This window comes from Ranitomeya variabilis, chromosome 1 (assembly GCF_051348905.1).
Source record: "Ranitomeya variabilis isolate aRanVar5 chromosome 1, aRanVar5.hap1, whole genome shotgun sequence".
NCBI lineage: Eukaryota > Metazoa > Chordata > Amphibia > Anura > Dendrobatidae > Ranitomeya > Ranitomeya variabilis.
In genome coordinates this window covers 382,965,851-382,988,766 of record NC_135232.1, presented here as the reverse complement: position 1 = coordinate 382,988,766, position 22,916 = coordinate 382,965,851, and the positions used below count along the sequence as shown (strand labels likewise).

The 22,916-nt window shown below is 41.9% G+C and overlaps 1 protein-coding gene across 1 annotated transcript in view; it reads left to right on the top strand.

Moving 5' to 3' along the window:
- Positions 1-22,916, top strand: part of LOC143760573 (annexin A1-like) — a 43,642-nt gene that overhangs the window by 2,192 nt on the left and 18,534 nt on the right. The window contains exons 2-7 of the mRNA XM_077249036.1: positions 1,808-1,886; positions 4,744-4,843; positions 5,093-5,187; positions 6,994-7,107; positions 8,359-8,449; positions 12,224-12,303. Of these exons, the coding sequence (XP_077105151.1) occupies positions 1,812-1,886; positions 4,744-4,843; positions 5,093-5,187; positions 6,994-7,107; positions 8,359-8,449; positions 12,224-12,303 (555 nt within the window). The 5' untranslated portion in view covers positions 1,808-1,811. The remainder of the gene's footprint in view (positions 1-1,807; positions 1,887-4,743; positions 4,844-5,092; positions 5,188-6,993; positions 7,108-8,358; positions 8,450-12,223; positions 12,304-22,916) is intronic.

The following is a 22,916-nucleotide window of genomic DNA, read 5'->3' as shown; positions in this document are numbered from 1 at the left end:
TTATACAGAAGATAGGTTATGGGAATTTCTTGTTAGATTAATGTGCGTATTAGGGTGGCAGTAAAAGCTACTATTGATGCCTCAGCAATCTTATGCATGATATTATTTCAGAGCACGCTAAGATGCTAACATCTAACCAGTAGGTGTGTCTCTCTGTGTTCGCTGTAGAAAAAACTCTCTTTATTTTAACCCATTCGCGACAGGACCGATTTCTGTTTTTGCATTTCCGTTTTTTCTTTACCTTCTTCCCAGAGCCATAACTCTTTTATTTTTCTGAATACTTATGACCATGTGATATTTCAGTTTTTCAAATTATATATATATTTTAATTTTTTAAATGAGCAAAAATGTCTACATTTCTGCTTTTTTTTTAGTCAAGATGGGGTGCAGAGTGTACATTAATGAGAAAAAAAATAACTTTTTTGAATTTACCAAATGGCTGCAATGAAACAAAGAGTGAAAAATTTAAAGGGGTCTGAATACTTTCTGTACCCATTGTATATAAGGGGCATCATCAAAATATGAGATGGCATAAATATTTAGTTCAGACAGTTATTAATAATATATGGATACCTCAGCAACTAAAAGGAAGAAAATAAAAATGTTTAAGGAAAGAAAATGTAGTCACACCATACAATATACTGTATATATACCCACCTAGGAAAGCCCCATCTGACACTCATTTCACTGAGGCTTTGTCTTCATCTATTCATGCCTTAATACACACAGTTTTCTCCAAAACAGGATGATCCATATTCTTATTGATTGAGAAGTACAAATTGACGTCTTTGGCAGAAATTGCTCCATTTATAGAATTTTTTCACCCACCACATTAAATGGGACTATACATTTACTACGGTATATATAGTCACTTTACCTAATGTCCTCTGTGCTGCTTTTTTTGTTGTTCTGTTTTCCTGATCTAAAAAATGGTCCCAACAGAGGCACGGGGAGCACTGTGGAAACTCTGACTCATGCCTTCCCTGATTTTTAATATAAAATGGACCAGCAGGAATGATTTTTTTGCTGAATTCATTCAAGGGCAGAAAAATGCATGGAAGACGTGTTTGAGAGGTTCAAGAATCCATTTAATATAAGCGGTGGAGGGTCTTAACCCCTTAAGGACCAGGCAATTTTGCATATTTGCTTTCGTTTCCCTCCCTTCCCCTTATTTGCAGAACCATCACTTTTTTTTATTTTTTATCAACATAGTTACGCTCCACCTGTGGCGCTTACAAGTATATGATGGCTTATTATTACAGCCATCATCTGCCAGCAAATATGCGGGCTCAACTTTGGAGCCTCCATCAAAGGCAGGGAACCAGTAAATGTATATTTATGTCATATGTCATTAAGGGGTTAAAACGGGGCATCTGAAATTCAATAACCATTGCACCAAAAAGCCAACAAATGTGAGTGATGTTTTGCTTTAAATGTAGCTTTATACTCAATTAACAAAGGAAAATGTTAAAAAAAAGTTATAGACTAAACGCATAAAAGTATGCCTGCTCACCTGAAGTATTAAACAAAATTAAAATTGACCATTCTAAATGCACCAAATGTATTAAGGGTCGTACACCTTTTAATAATCTCCGAGACTGTGTCTTTGTATTGTAATTATGCCTCCCTTCCTGTAAAAGAGCGTTTGAGGATAATTAAACTGTTAAACTAGGTTGGCCCGAATGTTTGGCTTTTTTCTCTTTTTTGGGGTGTTATGTTTTGACTTGTCTCCATGTTACAATTTGTGTAATTATATGATATCCTAATACAAACAACAATAAATGTTAAATATGTTTTGCTGCATTAGAAAAATGGAGGAACAACAGTATTCTATAGTCCAACAAATGCTTCAAGCAGCCCAGCAGACATCACAGGAGAGCTGTACTGTAAGTATTATTATGTACTTTTACTATAATCATTTCAAAAGTAATATTAAAAACTACTACTTGTTTTGCTTTAAAATGAAACTGACTCCATATTATTACTTGACAGCATTACTATATACATCTGTTAGACTTGATGCATTTTACTATGGTCAGCATTGTCCTCTCTCTCCTATAGAACGTATTTATAATGGTCAGCAGGGTTCTCTCTCTCTACTCTCCCCCACGTGTATTTTACGACTAATTACAAGCATTACAGTTCTGAGATTTGATCAAATTTACTCTCAGTGAATCGATTTCTTAAGGGAAAATTTCGCTAAGCCGGTGAATTTGAATTTCAAAAGATTTGTGCCACGCTTCCTCCAATTGATGCTGCAGGGGCATGCTGGGCTGTTGGTATTTTCACAGACAGCTCAGCTATCCAAAATGAGACTGGTATTATGACCTCCCTTCAGGTGTTCCCTGTTCTAAGTGATTGCCCGGCTACTTAGCTAAGCTGTCAGTCTCAGCCTTGTATTCCTGTGCTTTGTTTGTTAATCTATAGCTGCTTGACCTTGGACCTCATTCTGACCATCTGATGGCCTAGTCACTTTGCTCTGATCCGCTATTTTCCTTGTATTCTGACATCGGAATGTGACTTGATTATGACTTTGTCTTTCCCCTTTAGTTTATGATGTTATCACTTGGTTACATTAACCTGGAACATTTGATTAACCTGCCTCATCGCTTGTCCATGAGTAGTGTCTATCATCACATTACTACTGGCCATATAAATTTTTTCTCCCCACCAATGGATCCAGTTGATACACTATGTGATAAGTTGGCGAATATGATTCAGATGTTCCAAAATCTGGTCAATGAGCACGAGAAGCTAAAATCTTCCCAATTCCAAGTTGCGGGGTCAATTTTCTAGTACTATGGGTGCTTCACGCAAAGCTCTCCACAACTAACTGTAGTTATAACTTGTGTACCTCCCGATGTGCAGATGATGTCCCAGTACCAGTAGTAGCACTTTCTGATAAATTTTCGGAGGAGAAAGACTAGTTTAAGGCACTCAGGGAGAGCTGTAAACTATTTTTTGCCTATGACCTCAGTCTAGTATCACAATCTTCTCATCTCTAGAGCTCAAGTGTATTCAATCTCCGCCCATGAAGAATAATAGCTGGTATTGAGCTGCCTGAGAATTTTGCAAAAGAGGGAGGAGGGACATTGAGTAGCTGTCAATCAGGCTAAATAGAGAGAGATTGAGTTTAAACTACCGGAAAGGATTATGCATTTTTTCATTTTTAAAAGTATATAGATCAGCCTCATAAGGGGAAAGAGATAATATTTGTTAATGTATGCAGTTTGTACTGGAAAATCTGTTGAAAGATCCACTTTAAAGCTGTCCTGCAGGTCACCACAACAATTTTAATATAAACGAACAATGCCCAGTTGTTGTCCCTGCCTCTTTCTTTTAATTTCTATAAACTAACAACTTCTTGACTACTCTATGCATGCTGTGCTTTATATTTCCCCCTGTTCTTGGATGGATCAACTGAGAGCAGGGGAAAGTTTTTCAGACTACCAAAGACTGGAATAAAAATAGGAAGAACCATGTCAGATACTGTAGATTAAAGGGAGTCTATCATCCTAAAATCAATATTAAACGATGTATACAGGTATGTAGTGGACTTAACCCTTACAAAAATCCTACTAGTGCTATAACTGTTAGTGCCTGGGAAAAATACTTGTCATTCCCATACAAATGAGGAGGTTTGGGACACCCTTGGCATGGGCAAGAGTTCGGTGCACTATTATACCCCCTCATTTTACATGTTGAGTGCTTTCCCCTCCACTTATCATTGACAGTACTCGCTTGTGAGAGTGATCACTATCTAAACTCAGCCCATATGTGTGCGCATGTTCACCGTCCCCATTATGAGCTCACAGTGTTGGCAGGGTGCTTTTTGCCTCCTTGGCTTCTCTTTGTCGAACTGTAGCGAATTACATCTCCAAAGAAGAACCCAGGAGGAGAACGTACCTACCCACATTGTGTGCGACTGAAACTGTCTACATGGCCAGGCTCAGTCAGACTAGTGTGCATAGGAAAAGAGACTCCAGCTCACCTTTAATAGTTCCTATGCTGTCCAGAGCACGGAGCCAGCATATTTATTCTTCCTTGCAGACTAGTGTGCTTGAACATACACATGAGCTGAGTTCAGACTGTGCTCACAATGGAACACAAGCACTGTCAATCAGAACATGGGGTAGGCCCTATATGTGGAAGATGAGCGGGAGTAGCGGTGCATCAAGATCTTGGCTGCACCAATGGTGCACCAAAGTCCATTCATTTTCATGCAAATTAAAAGTATTTTTCTCAGGCACCGTAAATCTAACAGTGCTAGAATGAATATTATATGGGCTAAGCCCAACTATATAACTAAGATCATTTAATTTTTATTTGGGGTTAACAGACTTAATTTTTAATGTACTTCTATGCATTATGCATTTAAATTATAATTTTAATTGTTAACCAGTGGGTTGTTTTGAAGTGATTCATAAGTAATTCAGTACCATGTAGCACCTTGTCCAAAAAGTTTTAAAAATACCAAAATCCTCTGAAAGCCATGTGAAAAAGTATCCCATCTGTCATAAATGTAAAATAATTTGAAGTATATATGAAATAGAAAAAAATAACAATGAAAGTAAAAATCAAGTGTCGCTCATGGATATATCCTATGCCACATAAATAGATGCAGGTTTATTTTATTCCTTTTTCTTGTAAAATCTATTTAAAAATAAACAAATTTGTAAGATTTTTTTCCATTATTTCATTTAGCAAAAATGATGTTGAATTGTACGATATGTATATCCTTAGGAAGCCACAGGATTACAAGGAGGCGCAGATTTGAAACCTCGTCCTCGGTTTAACCCTGCAGAAGATGTAAATGCTTTGGAAAAGGCGATAACTGCAAAAGGTAAGAGGATAACGATCATGATAATGTAATTATTAGCTGAAAAAGGTCTGTTGTAGCATGTTATTATTGAATTTATAAGTAGAGTAGATAGTCTTTATGTAAACTGTATGATATTTCCCATGAACACATATTTACCATAGTTAATTCCTATGATCTTGTCTTTGTAATAAGCTTACAGTTTATTAATTATATGTGCTACTGCTTCTATAATAAAATACAGATGTTACTTGTAAGAATTTTTTTTCCTAGAAATTGATGAAGGATCTATTATCGATATCCTAACTAAGAGAACTAATGAACAGCGCCAGGAGATAAAAGCAGCTTATCAAAAACAAACAGGAAAGGTAAGAAAACAATAATATATCTTTTAATGTAGAATAGTAAAATTGAAGAATTTCCTATAAGGAGAGCAGTTATATGAAGTAGTATTGGGCTTCATGCTACTACCTTGTTGTGGATCTACATAAATGCTGTGTTATGCTACAGAGGTTCCTGCTGTGGTACCATATTTTTTATGCTGCGTCCATGGAGACTGTATGGAAAAAATGGTGGAAAATAATTTAATTGGGATTTAAAAACACATACATGAACATAATATCTTTTCAATTTTGTTATAGACACTTGGCTTTGACAGGGTGTGGTTTATCATGGTTGAACTTGTTGTGTGTGAGGCTTGTTGGGCCATGACTTACCACCATGTAGATGGGTTTACCTGCACATACATTTATTTCTGAAAATTTCCTAAGGGAAATAACATCAAAAATTCAAACCCAGGTCAGACTCCATAATTCAGGCCTTCAGGTCATTCCCCTTACTGGACCCCAATAGTCCAATCTCAGAACCGAGAACACAGTCTTCAGACCAAATACAAATATTCAGACCTTTGATTATACTAAAATACTGACTACAGACTTTGTAATTTACACCCCAGATCTCAAGAATTCAGATCCCAGATCAGAGTATCACCCTTTCCGAGAGGAAAGCAATGCCACTGCAACAACTGGTTACCGGGGGGGGGGAGGGGGGGTTAATAGAGTGTGTGGTCAAAACTAAGCAGGAGATTTGATGGTTTCGTAACATTTAGATAATGATCTTATAGATACTCTACAGCAACAACATGGTGAAACACTTTAAATAAAGACTACGGAAAAAGTGGTCTAATTTTGCATTTGGAAGCACATAAACACTAAGAAAAGAATTCTATACAAAGGACTACATAGCCTGTTAGTGATATCTGGCGAGTCTTTCTGCTGTAAGAACAATGTAGTATTTCATCATTTTAGGGTACCGTCACACATTGAAATTTTCATCGCTGCGACGGCACGATTCGTGACGTCGCAGCGTCGTATGATCATTGCTCCCGCTTCCTAGACTGCGGTCACACGTTGCAATCACGGCGCTGGAGCGATGCCGAAGTCCCCGGGTAACCAGGGTAAACATCGGGTAACTAAGCGCAGGGCCGCGCTTAGTAACCCGATGTTTACCCTGGTTACCAGCGTAAACGTAAAAAAACAAACAGTACATACTCACCCGTCGGTGTCCTTCAGGTCCCTTGCCGTCTGCTTCCTGCTCTGAGTGCAGCCGTACAGTGAGAGCAGAGCGCAGCACCGCTGCGCTCTGCTCTCACTTTCCGGCCGGCACTCAGAGCAGGAAGCAGACGGCAAGGGACCTGAAGGACACCGACGGGTGAGTATGTACGGTTTGTTTTTTTACGTTTACGCTTGTAACCAGGGTAAACATCGGGTTACTAAGCGCGGCCCTGCGCTTAGTTACCCGATGTTTACCCTGGTTACAAGCGAAGACATCGCTGGATCGCTGTCACACACAACGATCCAGCGATGTCAGCGGGTGATCAAGCGACGAAAGAAAGTTCCAAACGATCTGCTACGACGTACGATTCTCAGCAGGGTGTCTGATCGCAGTAGCGTGTCAGACACAGCGATATCGTAACGATATCGCTAGAACGTCACGAATCGTAACGTCGTAGCGATGGAAATTTCAATGTGTGACGGTACCCTTAGGATAAATGTCTGTCCATGTAATGCGTAGACGATTCAGGACATCCATAAATCCTGATACAGCATAAAAACTAGGGTTGTTTTCAGTATACACTAAACTGTCTTTCATCCAATTTTTCTTGTGTTTTTTAGTCTTTGGAAGAAGCACTAAAGAAAGCTTTAAGTGGTAAACTTGAGGATGTGATACTGGATATGTTGAAAACTCCAGCTCAATTTGATGCCTCAGAGCTAAAAGCTGCAACAAAGGTATTGCAGGGCGCTGTTGTTTTGTCCATTGAGGTATAAAACGTTAAGCATTTAGATTTAGATAAATACACTTTTATATACTCGTGTATAAGCCGAGTTTTTCAGCACATTTTATTGTCTTATACATGAGTCATTGTCCCGAAAAAACTATGGGGGAGAGGGAGCGGCAGAGTAGCGGGTCACAGAGGCAGGAGCCGGCAGCAGTGGCTGTAACTGTGCCTGCTACTAAAGAGAAATTAATATTCACTACACTGGCAGTGAATATTCATTTCTCTTATAGCACGCACAGTAGTTATAGCCTCAGCCGCTGACTTCCAGCACACATCCTACTTACCTTCCCTGAATGTCCTCGCTGCATCTCCTTCCGGCCGAGCGATCACTCTTCCCCTCGCTCATTAAGGTAATGAATATTCACCATTCTCCACTCCCATAGGCGTGGAGTGAATATTCATTACTTTAATGAGCAGGCACACGTGATCGCTCAGCCAGAAGAGTTGCTAGAGCCAGAACAAGATGCAGCAAGGGGGCACAGGAAAGGTAAGTAGGATGTGTTTTCTTTATAGGAACCATGCATACAAGGATAGGGGATTAGTAGCCATGCATACAAGGACCGGGACAAGGGAGCCATGCATACAAGGACTGAGATAAGGAGCCATGCATACAGGGAGCCATACATACAAGGACGGAGATGGGGAGCCATGCATACAAGGACAGGGATGGGGAGCCATGCATATAAGGACAGGGATGGGGAGCCATGCATATGGAAACAGGGAGCCAGCCATGCATAAAAGAATGGGGATGGGGAGCCATGCACACAAGGACAGCGATGGGGAGCCATGCATACCAAGATAGGGATGAGGGGACAATGCACACCTGGCTCATACTTGAGTTAATAAATTTTCCCAGATTTTCGTGGCAAAATCAGGCGCCTCAGCTTATACTTGGGTTGACTTATGCTTGAGTATATACAGACTTTTATTCTAAAAGTTCCAAAATCAATTTCACCAGCTCTTTTTATTCCACATTTTCATTATTATAAGTTTTCACTATTGGAAAAAAATTTGCAAAAAAGAACATTTTTTAATTGCAATGATGTCATATGTTAAAATTCAAGAAGATATAGAAAAGTACAATAGTTTATGATAAATTCTAATACAGTACCTTATGACATTGAAATTTTACTACTTGTATTTAAGGACACATTATCACACAATAAACAACAATGCATAATATGATGTACCTCTTTTAAAGGGTCTTGGAACAAATGAAGACACAATCATTGAGATTTTGGTGACACGGACTAATCAACAAATGAAGCAGATTAAGGAAGCCTACAAAGCAGGTATTTAGTCAGATAACCAAGCATTGGAGACATGGGGGGTCAGCGGTTGCCCTGCTCTGCTAGCCGAAACCACATGGATCAAGGATGATCCCACCAAACATCCGCTCTCCTTTTACCATGGGCATAATACTACTCAGACAACACAGTGTGAGGGTAAAACAGTGTGGCAATAATTTACTGAACCACATTACAGGCAAATAACATGTAGAACTGTCCCAGCAAAATACCCAAGATGTTGTAAAATTACAGAGTCTCACCCTTCCGCTGATTCGCTGGGATAAGAGTAGCTGTTACTTCAGAGTTTCCAGGGTCAACTACCCCACCTGTGGCACGCACAAAGAGGAGGTAACGACAAGCTTAGGAAGATGACTGCCCAATCAGGTACAAAGCCAGTTGTCCGGAGGGTCACATCCTGGCTTCTTCGAACATCTCCATGGAGCCAGACAACCAGCGGGTCCCATTCCTGGCCCCCACAGACTTATCCATGGGCTCAGTCAACAGGTGGGTCCAAATCCTGACTACCCCAAACGTATCCATGGATTCACGATGGTCAATGGAGCAGATCTGCAATATTTCAGCTGGGGTCATAGTTCGCTAAGCTGACATCCTGCAGAATGACAAATCTGTGTCCCTCGTGATGGAGCCATGATGTCTTGGCTGCTGTGCTGTAGAAAGTCTCTGGTTCTTTGGATGTCTTGGCTGAATATCTGTCTCTCATTACAGAGGCATATAGACTATTTTTGTAGTTAACAACTGTCCTTCATTCAGGATTCATAGGTAAAGGGGAAAAATGGTGAAAAAATCAGCTCACATTGTTTAAGTAATCTATTTGCATAGTTTTTCCTCCTCTGTTTTACAACTCAACAAACTAGCTGGCCTGGACACTGTGTAATCAACATATCAACAAACATCATTGTTCAATAACCCAGTATCACTGTTTTGCAAACAAAGCAGACAATAAGTTGTAGAAGCTGATATTAGCTGAAAAACATTAGCCATTCATCCATTTAAAAATCAATTTAACCTACAAGAAGATTCAACAGTTCAGACTCTTGACCAACAAGAAAGAAACACATAAATTCAAAAGTCAACATATAGATAACAGTCTATTTCTCCTGGCTTACTGAATTTACATGTCTGGTTAATTAAAATAAGATGCTAGTTATATTTTAATTCTGAAAATGTACCGTATATACTCAAGTATAAGCCGAGATTTTCAGCCCACTTTTTTGGGCTGAAAGTGACCCTCTTGGCTTATACTCGAGTCAGTGTCGGCGTGGAGTCGGTGGGTGAGGGGGAGCGGCGGCTGTCACATACTCACCTGCTCCTGGCGCGGTCCCTGCATGTCCGATGGTCTCCGGGAAGCTCTTCCTGTGTTCAGCGGTCATGTGGTACCGCTCATTACAGTCATGAATATGCACGCATATTCATGACTGTAATGAGCGGTACGTGACAGCTGAACACAGGAAGATGCTGCCGGCTCCCAGAGACCATCTGACAGTGAGACGCTGCCAGGGACCGCGCCGGGAGCAGGTGAGTATATCAGGGGAGGTGAGCATTGCGCGATAGTCACCTTCCTCGTTCCATCGCTGCTCGCTGCTCTGTCTTCCGTCCTCTGGCTGTGACTGTGCAGGTCAGAGGGCGCGATGACGCGATTAGTGTGTGTGCCGCCCTCTGCCTGAACAGTCAGTGCAGAGGATGGAAGACAGAGCAGCGCACAGCGAAGGAATGGGGAAGGTGACTGTCGCAAGTGCCGGGGGCCTGAGCGAAGAGAGGTGAGTATGTGATTTTTTTTATTTTAATGGCAGCAACAGCAAATATGGCAAATGTATGGAGCATCGTATGGGGCCATAATGTGTAGAGCATCTCATGGGGCCACAATGTGTGGAGCATCTCATGTGGCCACAATGTATGGAGCATCTCATGGGGCCACAATGTATGGAGCATCATAGGGGGCCATAATGTGTGGAGCATCTCATGGGGCCACAATGTATGGAGCATCATATGGGGCCATAGTGTGTGGAGCATCTCATGGGGCCACAATGTATGGAGCATCTCATGGGGCCACAATGTGTGGAGCATCTCATGGGGCCACAATGTGTGGAGCATCTCATGGGGCCATAATGTATGGAGCATCTCATGGGGCCACAATGTATGGAGCATCTCATGGGGCCATAATGTGTGGAGCATCTTAGGGGGCCATAATGTGTGGAGCATCTTATGGGGAATAATGTTTTCAGCATCTTATGGAGCCATAATGTATGGAGCATCTTATGGGGCCATAATGTGTGGAGCATCTTATGGGGCCATTAACCTTTATGCAGGATTGTATGGGGCAAATGTTTCTATGGAGCATCTTATGGGGCCATTATTAACCTTTGTGCAGCATTATATGGGGTTTATTTTAATATGGAGCATCTTATGGGGCCCATCATGAACTGTATGGAGCATTATATGGGGCTCCTGATTCAATATGGATATTCAAAAACACTTAACCTACTGATGTCTCAATTAATTTTACTTTTATTGGTATCTATTTTTATTTTTGACATTTACCGGTAGCTGCTGCATTTCCCACCCTAGGCTTATACTCGAGTCAATAAGTTTTCCCAGTTTTTTTGTAGCAAAATTAGGGGGTCGGCTTATACTCGGGTCGGCTTATACTCGAGTATATACGGTAACTAATCTTTTAAATAGGGAATCTATCAGCTTTTTTCTGCCATGTAATCTAAGAGCAGGATGATGAAGGGACTGAGAGCCTTATTCCAGTGATGTGTAACTTATTGGGTTGTGTGTTGCCGTTTCACTAAAAATCAGTGTTTTATCAGCAGGAGATTATCTCTACAAGACAACTGTATTGTGTAACCCACCACTAATTAGAAGCTTTCTGTTAATGTACAGTATACACAGAAAATGTCAATAAGTGGTGTGGGCAGGGTTATGCAGAGCTCAGCATTCTGATCACTGCTAAATCTACAGCACAGAAACATTTTTTGCTTATTACAGTACAGTATACAGTATTGTGTTGTGGGTCATTTGCATCACAAATTGCACTATGACTAGTGTTAATATATTTTACATTGAACCTAAGGGCTTATGCACATTGTCATAATACAGCTGTATTTTCTAGAAAAAGGTAACAAGCAACTTTTTGAAAATTTATTAGTAGCGGCAGAAAGCAGTGTTAATTTTAGTCCAAATTTATACCAACTCATCGCAGATGTAGATTACATTGTCTGTCTGTAGGATAATCCAAAATGCAACAAATTTATTAAGAGTTTTATAACTTATAATTAATTTGGTGCAATTTACTCAAACGAATGTCACTTGAAGACTGGTGTATAAAAATTAGTCTTATTAAATGTGACTCACGCCATATTGGCATTCATGTGAAATTCATAGACTCCTTAGAAAAATGTTTTACATTGTAAAATAGTGCTAACTGTAGTTGAGATATACAATGTAATATTTGTATTGGGAACAGGTTTTGTTGATACTATGATTTGTTGAATAATTTCGTATTAGAAGGAAATGCCAAATTTAATTGAAAGTTAATAAGGAAAATGTGTGTTTGCATGTGTTTTAGCAATACAAGTTTATGGAAATCTGTGAAAATGTATCCAACAAGGCTCCAGCCTATCTGATAAGTGTAAACATGGTGCATTTACAAACGTTTGGGAAACACTCTGAAAGTTTAAAAATAACATTTTTCATATGCATTGATTGTATTTAAATTAAAAATAATATTACTGATGGGAAATTTTAATTTTCTAGATTATAAAACTGATCTTGAAAAGGATATCATTGATGATACATCTGGAGATTTTCAGAAGGCTTTGCTGGCCCTTTTGAAGGTATAGTCAACTACTGAAAAATTACTAAATCTTATTAAGACTACTAAATAGACGTGATCACATTTTTTTTATTAGAATTTTCGAGGTTTCGTAAAATAAAAAAAATGTGTTTTGTGGTGAATAGTTTCACTGCAAATCACAGATGACCCAATTTCCCTTAAAAAAATGTCTATAACACTCTGAGGTCTCCCAAGACTGTGTCAACCCCTTTCAATAATTTTAATGCAAACACAGCCTTGGTAATGTAAAAAAAACTCACGATTAGTGTTGAGCGATACCGTCCGATACTTGAAAGTATCGGTATCGGATAGTATCGGCCGATACCCGAAAAGTATCCGATATCGCCGATACCGATACCCGATACCAATACAAGTCAATGGGACGCCAAGTATCGGAAGGTATCCTGTATGGTTCCCAGGGTCTGAAGGAGAGGAAACTCTCCTTCAGGCCCTGGGATCCATATTAATGTGTAAAATTCACGTGACCGCTCACACGACCAATCACAGGCCGCGACGTCATCTAAGGTCTTTCAAGCGCTCATTCTTAGGAACGGAAGCTGCCGGTTACATCGGTAAGGTCCAGGCTGCGTCGGAGAGGTGAGTATATCAATATTTTTTATTTTTATTCTTTATTTTACACATTAATATCGATCCCGATACCGATTCCCGATATCACAAAAGTATCGGATCTCGGTATCGGAATTCCGATACAGCAAATATCGGCCGATACCCGATACTTGCGGTATCGGAATGCTCAACACTACTCACGATAGAAACAGATGCTAACCTAGCAGGAACTAATAGCCCATGAAATACTACAGTGCACTAACAGACTTTTCATGTTATTTAAAAATGTAAGAAATGGTCCAAAAGTTATCCATTTTAGTCATTTGTGTTAGGTGTCAATTTCCCGCCGCTGCACAGGGGGAATCTCGAACCATGTCCACTGCGGACTCCCATTCTCCTCCAGCCACAGTGGAACCTGCTCAGCAGAGACGTCGATCCCAGCATCTGGCTCAAGCTGATACAGTGCGCTTGGGTACTGCTACCTTTCCAGGCTCTGCCTTTGTAGCCAGCACTGTTCAGCAGCGAGCAGGTGTTTCAGGGACTAAGTCCTGCTTTTCCCACACTGAGCATGCCCATGGGACAATCTCCCATTGGAGGTCGGGGGTCACATGCTCAGGTCCTGTTGCGGCTCCAATTGGACCATCAGGAAGGTCCTGGAGCGCTACTGCTATAAAAGGTTTGCATGGCCACTCGGCCATGCGCTAGTGTAAACTTATTAACTTGTGTGTGTGGATGTATGACTATCGATGGATGAAAGCTCCAAATCATTCCCATCCCTAGTGTTGTTGCCTGCTTACAAATGGTAGAGCTACCTAGCGCCCGACAGTGCTATCCTGCACAATTGCACAAGTTGCTGAATTCAGTTAGCAGCGACCACCAGAGCGGCGCTGCACGCACTCCTGTGCGGTAAATATTTACTTTAGTTTCCCTGGCACCGCAGGAGCGGTGTTGAGCGCAAGAGATCTAGAGAGACTCTTACCCTGAGACTTGGGGCAGAGTTCTGTGTTGCTTTGCTTGCGCTCTCTGTGCGGTATTGTGGCCCTGCGAGGCAGCAGGGTTTGCTTCCTTCATACCGGGTGAAGCTAACCCATGTGTGTACTCACATTATACCGCCATATAGTCCGTCATTACCAAGCAGCAGGTGTCTTAGCTGCACGGTGGACCCCAGACTGCGAACGCACCTTATATCATCTCCAATTATTATTTGGTGCATTCCGCCAGTCCTAACATTACGCTAGCGCCAGGGTCTGGCTTGTAATGGTGGATGAACAGCGTCTACACCTGTACATCCAGCAACTGGAGGGTAGGTTGGCGGCTCTTGACCGTACAACCTTGGCTGTGGATGTTACCGCGGTCACTGTTCAGGCTGCTAGCGTAGCTGCAGCCAGTTTGTCCACTGCCACCCCTGCTCCAACCTTATCCTGTCTCCCGCTACCTGATAAGTTTACTGGTGACAGTAAGCTGTGTCGGGGATTCGTGAGTCAGTGTGCCATACACCTTGAGCTCCTGGCTGCATGTTTTCCCATGGAGCAGGCGAAGGTGGGATTTATTTTATCCCTGTTGTCGGGCAGGGCGTTGGAGTGGGCAATGCCGCTGTTGGAGCGTGACGATCATGTGGTGCAGAATGCTCCAAGGTTTCTGGACTCTCTGAGACAGGTCTTTTTGGGACCTCATGTCACCCATGATTCGACGCTTAAACTGCTGGCTTTGACACAGGGTTCATCCATGGTCACTCATTTTTCCATTCACTTCTGGACTTTGGCATCTGAGCTGGAGTGGCCAAATAAAGTCCTTATCCCTGTGTTCTGGAGAGGACTGGCTGACCAAGTGAAGGATGCCTTGGCCACTAGGGAGATTCCCACCTCACTGGAAGAGCTGATAGCCATATCCACTCGCATTGACCTCCGTTTTCACGAGCGGGGGTTGGAGTGAGCCCAGTGTAGGCAGGGGTTTCGGCTGGCACCTACCTTCACCAAGCCTCTGGAGTCCCCTGTTCAGGCGTCTGAGCCCTATGAGGCCATGGAGGTTTCTCGAGCGGGTTTTAAGTCTCGGGCAGCTTGAATGCCCATGGTCTGTAATGTCTGCCAGCAGTCAGGACATTATACCAAGAAATGTCCACAGCGGCAGGGGAAACGACCGCGTCTAGTAACTGTAGGAGGAGGTTCACTAGACACAGCGGCGTTTTCCTCCAAATTGTCCTTCAAGGGGACAATTACCTTTGGCCCTTCCACTTTTATGGTCAAGCTTTGTGTGGATTCCGGGGCAGAGGGAAATTTCATGTCCTCAGCCTTAGCTCAACTGCACACAATACCCCTGGTTATGCTAGCCAAACCAGTGACCGTAAGAGTGGTGAATGGGTCGACACTGCCCTCACAAAGACTATCCCGTTTACATTATTTATGTCTCCAACCCACCAGTGATCCTCTGGGAGAATTCTGGAATGGAGTAAATCTTGTGAGGGCAGTTGTCTGAGGGAGTGCGTTCAGGTTGCCACAACACAGGTACCCGCAGATCTTACCTCTTTCCCCAAACACTATTGGTCTTATGCGGACGTATTCTCCAAGAGAGCTGCAGAGACTCTTCTGCCTCACAGCCCCTATGAGTGTCCTATTGATCTCTTGTCTGGGTCAGAGCCTCCTCGGGGATGAGTCCATCTCCTGTTTCTCCCGGAGATGGAGGCAATGTCACTATACATCCAGGAGAATCTGGCAAGAGGATTCATTAGGAAGTCAGTGTTACCTGCGGGGGCAGGGTTCTTCTTAGTGCAAAAGAAGAACGGAGAATTGCGTCCATGTATTGACAACTGGGGTCTTAACACCATCGCTGTTAAGAATACCCTCTGCCTTTGATATCTGAGCTCTTCGATAGACTATGAGGGGCGAGAGTATTTACTAAGTTAGATCTGCGGGATACTTACAACCTGATTCGCATCCGAGAGGGGGACAAATGGAAGATGGCTTTTAATACAAGGGTTGGGCACTATGAGTATGGGCCCTTTGGGCTCTGTAATGCCCCAGACGTCTTCCAAGACTTTGTGAATGACATCTTCCGGGATATGCTCTCCACCTCGGTGGTAGTCTATCTGGATGATATTCTCATCTACTCTCCAGATATAGATTCCCACCGGAGAGATGTTTGCAGAGTCTTCGGCCTCCTACGGGCAAACTCCCTCTATGCCAAGTTGGAGAAGTGTCTGTTTGAGCAGGAGCCCTTGCCTTTCCTGGGCTATATCATCTCAGCCCGGGGATTAGCTATGGATCCTGCCAAGCTACAAGCAGTGATGGACTGGCAGAAACCTCATTCTCTCAAAGCAGTGCAGCGCTTTATGGGGTTCATTAATTATTATCGCCAGCTCATTCCCCACTTCTCCACTTTAGTAGCTCCCTTGGCAGCCCTCACAAGGAAGGGTGCAAATCCCAAATTGCAGTAGGATGAGGTTTCCAAGGCCTTCTTATCTGTTAAGTCCCATTTTGCTAGCTCTCCCATTCTGCATTGTCCCGATGTAGATAAGCCCTTCATTATTGAGGTGGATGCCTCATCCGTCGGTGCTGGAGCGGTCCTTTTCCAAAAGGACGCTCAAGGTCGGAACTCCTGTGTGGTAAATATTTACTTTAGTTTCCCTGGCACCACAGTAGCGGTGTCGAGCGCAAGAGATCTAGAGGGACTCTTACCCTGAGCTTTGGGGCAGAGTTCTGTGTCACCTTGCTTTCGCTCTCTGTGCGGTATAGCAGCCCTGTGACGCAATAGGGTTCGCTTCCTTCATGCCACACATTCACATTATACCATCATAGAGTTCATCATTACCAAGCAGCAGGTGTCTTAGCTGCACGGTGGACCCCGGACACCTTATATCATCTCCAATTATTATTCGGTGTGTTCCGCCAGTCCAATTTGTGATCAGGCAGATTGTACTGTGCAGTGCATTGATTCAAGCTGATGGTGTCACTGTTAGAACTGATATTTTCATGCATTATTTGGACGACTGATGCTCCATTAATTCCATTAACGCCCAAAATGTCTTCCACTTCTTCGCATCATGCTTTCTGGAAGCAAAGGTGGCCAATTGTAGTCAGCATTTAGTGGTAGCACTTTCCTGCTAGTAGCAGTGACTCTCACATTCTTAGCTGTGGTATGTTTTTCTTTTTTTTTTACAACACCCCATCCATCGCCAATGCAACATTTTATCATACATTTTTTTACAGCACTATAAGTAATTTTTAACAATCTCTTCACCCAAAATTATTCTTCTCTTGAGAAAAAGGATGTAACAAGAAATACTAGGTAGGTAGATACAATTGTCATATAGGACTAGTAAGACAGACGAGCAAAAATGGACATGCACAGTTTCCCAAAAAAATGACAAAGCATGAAATGCTAGTTAGGTACATAACCAAAATGCCAGCACTTGCAATAGAGGAATGTATTGCTGGGAAGGGCTTATACAGCTCTGGCAAAAATTAAGAGACCACTGCAAAATTTTCAGTTTGTCTGATTTTTCTCTTTATAGGTATAATTTTGAGTGAAATGTAAATTGTTCTTTTATTCTATAAACTACTGACAACATGTTTCCAAAGTTTCAAGCAATACATTTTGTATTTATTTTCTGAAAATGAGAAATGGTCAAAATAACAAAAAAAAGCATTGCTTGCAGACCTCAAATAATGCAAAAAGAAAACAAGTTCATAATCATTTAGAAACAGCAATACTGATGTCTTAACTCTGGAAGAGCTGAGAAATCAATATTTTGTGGGATAACCATGATTTTTAATCACAGCTTTCATGCGTCTTGGCATGCTTTCCACCAGTCTTTCACACTGCTTCTTTGTGACCTTATGCTACTCCTGGTACAAAAATTTCAGCAGTTCTTATTTGTTTGATGGCTTGTGACTATCCATCGTCCTCTTTATTACATTCCAGAGGTTTTCAATGGGGTTCAGGTCTGGAGATTGGTCTGGCCATGACAGGGATTTCATGTGGTGATCCTTCATCCACACTTTGATTGACCCAGCTGCGTGGCATGGCACATTATCCTGCTGGAAAAAACAGTCCTCAAAGTTGGGGAACATTGCCAGAGCAGAAGGAATCAACTGTTTTTCCAGGATAACCTTGTATACGGCTTGATTCAAATGTCCTTCACAAAGAACAACCTGCCCAATTCCATCAATGCTGAAGCATCCCCAGATCATCACCGATCCGCCACCAAATTTCAATTGCAAGACACTGTGGCTTGTACGCCTCTTCAGGTCTCCGTCATTAGCATTGTTGTTTCTGAATGATTATGAACTTGGTTTTTTTTTGCATTATTTGAGGTCTGCAAGCAAAGCATTTTTGCGTTATTTTAACCATTTCTCATTTTCAGAAAATAAATACAAAATGCATTGCTTGGAACTTTGGAGACATGTTGTCAGTAGTTTATAGATTAAAAGAACAATTTACATTTTACTCAAAAATATACCTATAAAGAGAAAAATCAGACAAACTGAAAATTTTGCAGTGGTCTCTTAATTTAAAATGCAAAACTAAAAAAAAAATATTTACCACACATACACTTTGAGAAATGTGAAATATTTTCTGTTGTATTTTTAAAGATCTATTATTTTCCCTTCTCAATAAAGATTGCACAAAAAAATGCAAAAAATCAGTAGGGTTGCTTCTGACAAGCAAGCACACTGTTTGACACTGATCTTAGATTTAGTTTTTTTTTACTGTAGAAGCAATTGTGCAATTTTGCTTCTGCTATTTTGTGCATTAGTAATGAAAAAATAGAGAAAAAAATTATAATTATAATTGTAATTCTAGTGCAGCAGGACAGATGCCAGGTACTGCATTTCAGTAATCAATGACACTGTGGCTGGCACAGCTGGTAGCTCCTGTCCTATCTCTCTCTCCCTATCAATATGCTCATCTTCTTCTGTTCTGTAGCTGTACAACACATTACTGTCTGACGTATTTGTCCAATATTTTAGGACTTTCTTTTCTCTACTGCTGAGCTGTGAGGTCTAATGTCCTCTTACTGTCCTAAAATCACCATTTGGCTGTAAACAGACTAGCGCATGGCATCCAATGTAAGTGCATCACATGCGATATGCTAATGACTCTCGGCTCGAGCTCTGCTGTGGCTGTGAGACGAATGTCAGTGTTACTGTGCACCGATCCTCTCGCATGAGAGAATCACAGCACAGGTGCAGAGGAGACTAAGAAAAAAATGTCTCCATCTTCTCCATGGCCTGACTCGGTATATATTGTATTGCACTCAAGTGCAGTCCAATGTTTCACACGCACCCATAGACTTGTATGGGTGCGAGTGAGATGAGTCTTGCTGCCAATAGCAGCTTGCAGAGATTGTTCTCTCATGCTGAATATGCATGAGAATGTAATCTCAGATATGATCTGTCCCATAGTACAGTAGGTACGTAAAGTATTCAGACCCCTTTACATTGTTCACTCTTTGTTTCATTGCAGCCATTTGGTAAATTCAAAAAATTTCATTTTTTTCACATTAATGTAAATTCTGCACCCCATCTTGACTGGAACAAACAGAAATGCAGACATTTTTGCAAATTTAATATAAAAGAAAAACTGAAATCTCACATGGTCATAAGTATTCAGACCCTTTGCTCAGATACTCATATTTAAGTCACATGCTGTCCATTTTCTTGTGATCCTCCTTGAGATGGTTCTAGTCCTTCATTGGAGTTCAGCTGTGTTTAATTAAACTGATAGGACTTGATTTGGAAAGGCACACATCTATATATATAATTGTCTAAGGGTTTTTCTGTCTGTCTGTCTGTCTGTCCTGGAAATCCCGAGTCTCTGATTGGTCGACTAATCAGCGACGGGCACAGCATGGCGACGATGATGTCATAAAGGTTGCCTCGACCAATCAGCGACGGGCACAGTCTGCCGCGAATTCGCTTCGACCAATCAGCGACGGGCACAGTATCGACGTAGATGTCATAATGGTTGCCATGGCGACGATGATGTCATAAAGGTTGCCTCGACCAATCAGCGACGGGCACAGCATGGCGACGATGATGTCATAAAGGTTGCCGCGACCAATCAGCGACGGGCACAGTCTGCCGCGAATTCGCCTCGACCAATCAGCGACGGGCACGGTATCGACGTAGATGTCATAATGGTTGCCATGGCGACGATGATGTCATAAAGGTTGCCTCGACCAATCAGCGACGGGCACAGCATGGCGACGATGATGTCATAAAGGTTGCCTCGACCAATCAGTGACGGGCACAGTCTGCCGCGAATTCGCCTCGACCAATCAGCGACGGGCACGGTATCGACGTAGATGTCATAATGGTTGCCATGGCGACGATGATGTCATAAAGGTTGCCTCGACCAATCAGCGACGGGCACAGCATGGCAACGATGATGTCATAAAGGTTGCCTCGACCAATCAGCGACGGGCACAATCTGCCGCGAATTCGCCTCGACCAATCATCGACAGGCACAGTATCGACGTAGATGTCATAATGGTTGCCATGGCGACGATGATGTCATAAAGGTTGCCTTGACCAATCAGCGACGGGCACAGTCTGCCGCGAATTCTGGAGTCATCATTGTCCATATACTACGGGGACATGCATATTCTAGAATACCCGATGCGTTAGAATCGGGCCACAATCTAGTCTGTATATATAAGACCTCACAGCTCACAGTGCATGTCAGACCAAATGAGAATCATGAGATCAAAAGAATTGGCCAAGGAGCTCAGAGACAGAATTGTGGCAAGGCACAGATCTGGCTAAAGTTACAACAGAATTTCTACAGTACTCAAGGTTCCTAAGAGCACAGTGGTCTCAATAATCCTTAAATGGAAGAAGTTTAGGACTACCAGAAATATTCCTAGACTTGGCCGTCCAGCCAAATTTAGGAAAAGTGGGAGAAGAGCCTTGGTGAGAGAGGTAAAGAAGATGCCCAAGATCCCTGTGGCTGAGCTCCAGAGATGCAGTAGGGAGATGGGAGAAAGTTCCACAAAGTCAACTATCACTGCAGCCCTCTACCAGTCGGGCCTCAGAGTGGCCCTACGAAAGCCTCTCCTCAGTGCAATACATATGAAAGTCTGCATAGAGTTTGCTAAAAAACACATGTAGGACTTCCAGACTATGATAAATAAGATTCTCTGGTCTGATGAGATGAAGATAGACCTTTTTGGTGATAATTCTAAGCGATATGTGTGGAGAAAAACAGGCACTGATCATCACCTGCCCAATACAATCCCAACAGTGAAACATGGTGGTGGCAGCGTCATGCTATGGGGGGGGGGGGGGTTTCAGCTGCAGGGACAGGATGACTGGTTATCATTGAAGGAAACATGAATAAGGTCATGTACAGAGATATATCTTGGATGAAAACCTCTTCCAGAGTGCTCTGGACCTCAGACTTGGCCGAAGGTTCACCTTCCAACAAGACAATGACCCTAAGCACATAGCTAAAATAACAAAGGAGTGGCTTCAGAACAACTCTGTGCCATTCTTGACTGACCCAGCTAGAGCCCTGATCTAAACCAATTGAGCATCTCTGGAGAGACCTGAAAATGGCTGTCCACCAATGTTCACCATCCAACCTGACAAAACTAGAGAGGATCTGCAAGGAAGAATGGCAGAGGATTCCCAAATCCAGGTGTGAGAAACTTGTTGCATCATTCCCAAGAAGACACATGGCTGTACTAGCTCAAAAGGGTGCTTCTACTCAATACTGAGCAAAGAGTCTGAAAACGTGTTACCATGTGATATTTCAGTTTTTCTTTTTTAATAAATTTGCAAAAATGACTACATTTCTGTTTTTTTAGTAAAGATTGGGTGTGGAGTGTACATTAATGAGAAAAAAATGAACTTTTTTTAATTTACCAAATGGCTACAATGAAACAAAGAGTGAAAAATTTAAAGGGGTATGAATACTTTCTATACCTACTGTATAACACTGGGCCGAGTGCTTTGCGATGTTTTATTGAATAGCACTCGGCCGTGTTATACGGTAGTGTGACTCTGGTGTAAAATGACTGCTACATTCAGTGCTTAGGCTTTTATACAGGCTATGATAGTTCCTCTTGATTGGCTGTGCTATACCATGTTATAAGATAGCTGCAAGGCATTATGGGGAAGTCCACGTTGTCAGCCAACAGTAGATGGTGCAATCGAAATGTGCAAAAAAAGTGGCAGTCATTTTTCTAGAAACTCGTCCTAATCGATTAGCAAATTGTTCACATTAGCTGGAATCTGCAATTTGAATTTCTGAATTGATTTGATCATCTCTACTACTAATATATTGATGACAAAGCCGCTACAGGCAGTAAGCTAGTTTGTTTAGTGTTTTATACATGCTATATTTATAGTTTAATACCATAATACTTGAAAACGAGTTTACATATATATTAACTAATAAACCAAACAAGAAATAATAAAAAATAGACAAAAAACTAGTAAGTACAATTTAATTAATAGATCTTATAGATAACAATTTGTTCCTCAATCGGATGTGTTAAAAAAAAAATGTTCCTATGCTAATAGAATCTTATAAATGTGCACTTGCTATGTACTGTGTAATGGCTGTCTCTGAACAAGTCGGCATGTCAACACGTACCACATCTCGTCGCCAAGGGACGAAGCTTAAAGGGGTTGTTCTGTCTAAAATGAAAAGTCTGCAGTCACTCTGTGTGACCTGTGAATCCTCCCAGTTAGTGTTGAGCATTCCGATACCGCAAGTATCGGGTATCGGCCGATATTTGCTGTATCGGAATTCCGATACCGAGATCCGATACTTTTGTGGTATCGGGAATCGGTATCGGGATCGATATTAATGTGTAAAATAAAGAATAAAAATAAAAAATATTGATATACTCACCCTCTGACGCGCAATGGTTGTAACCGCCAGCCTCCGTTCATAAGAATGAGTGCTTGAAAGTCCTTAGATGACGTCGCGGCCTGTGATTGGTCGCGGAGCGGTCACGTGACTGCCACGCGACCAATCACAAGCCGTGACATCATCTAAGGACTTTCAAGCGCTCATTCTTATGAACGGAGGCTGGCGGTT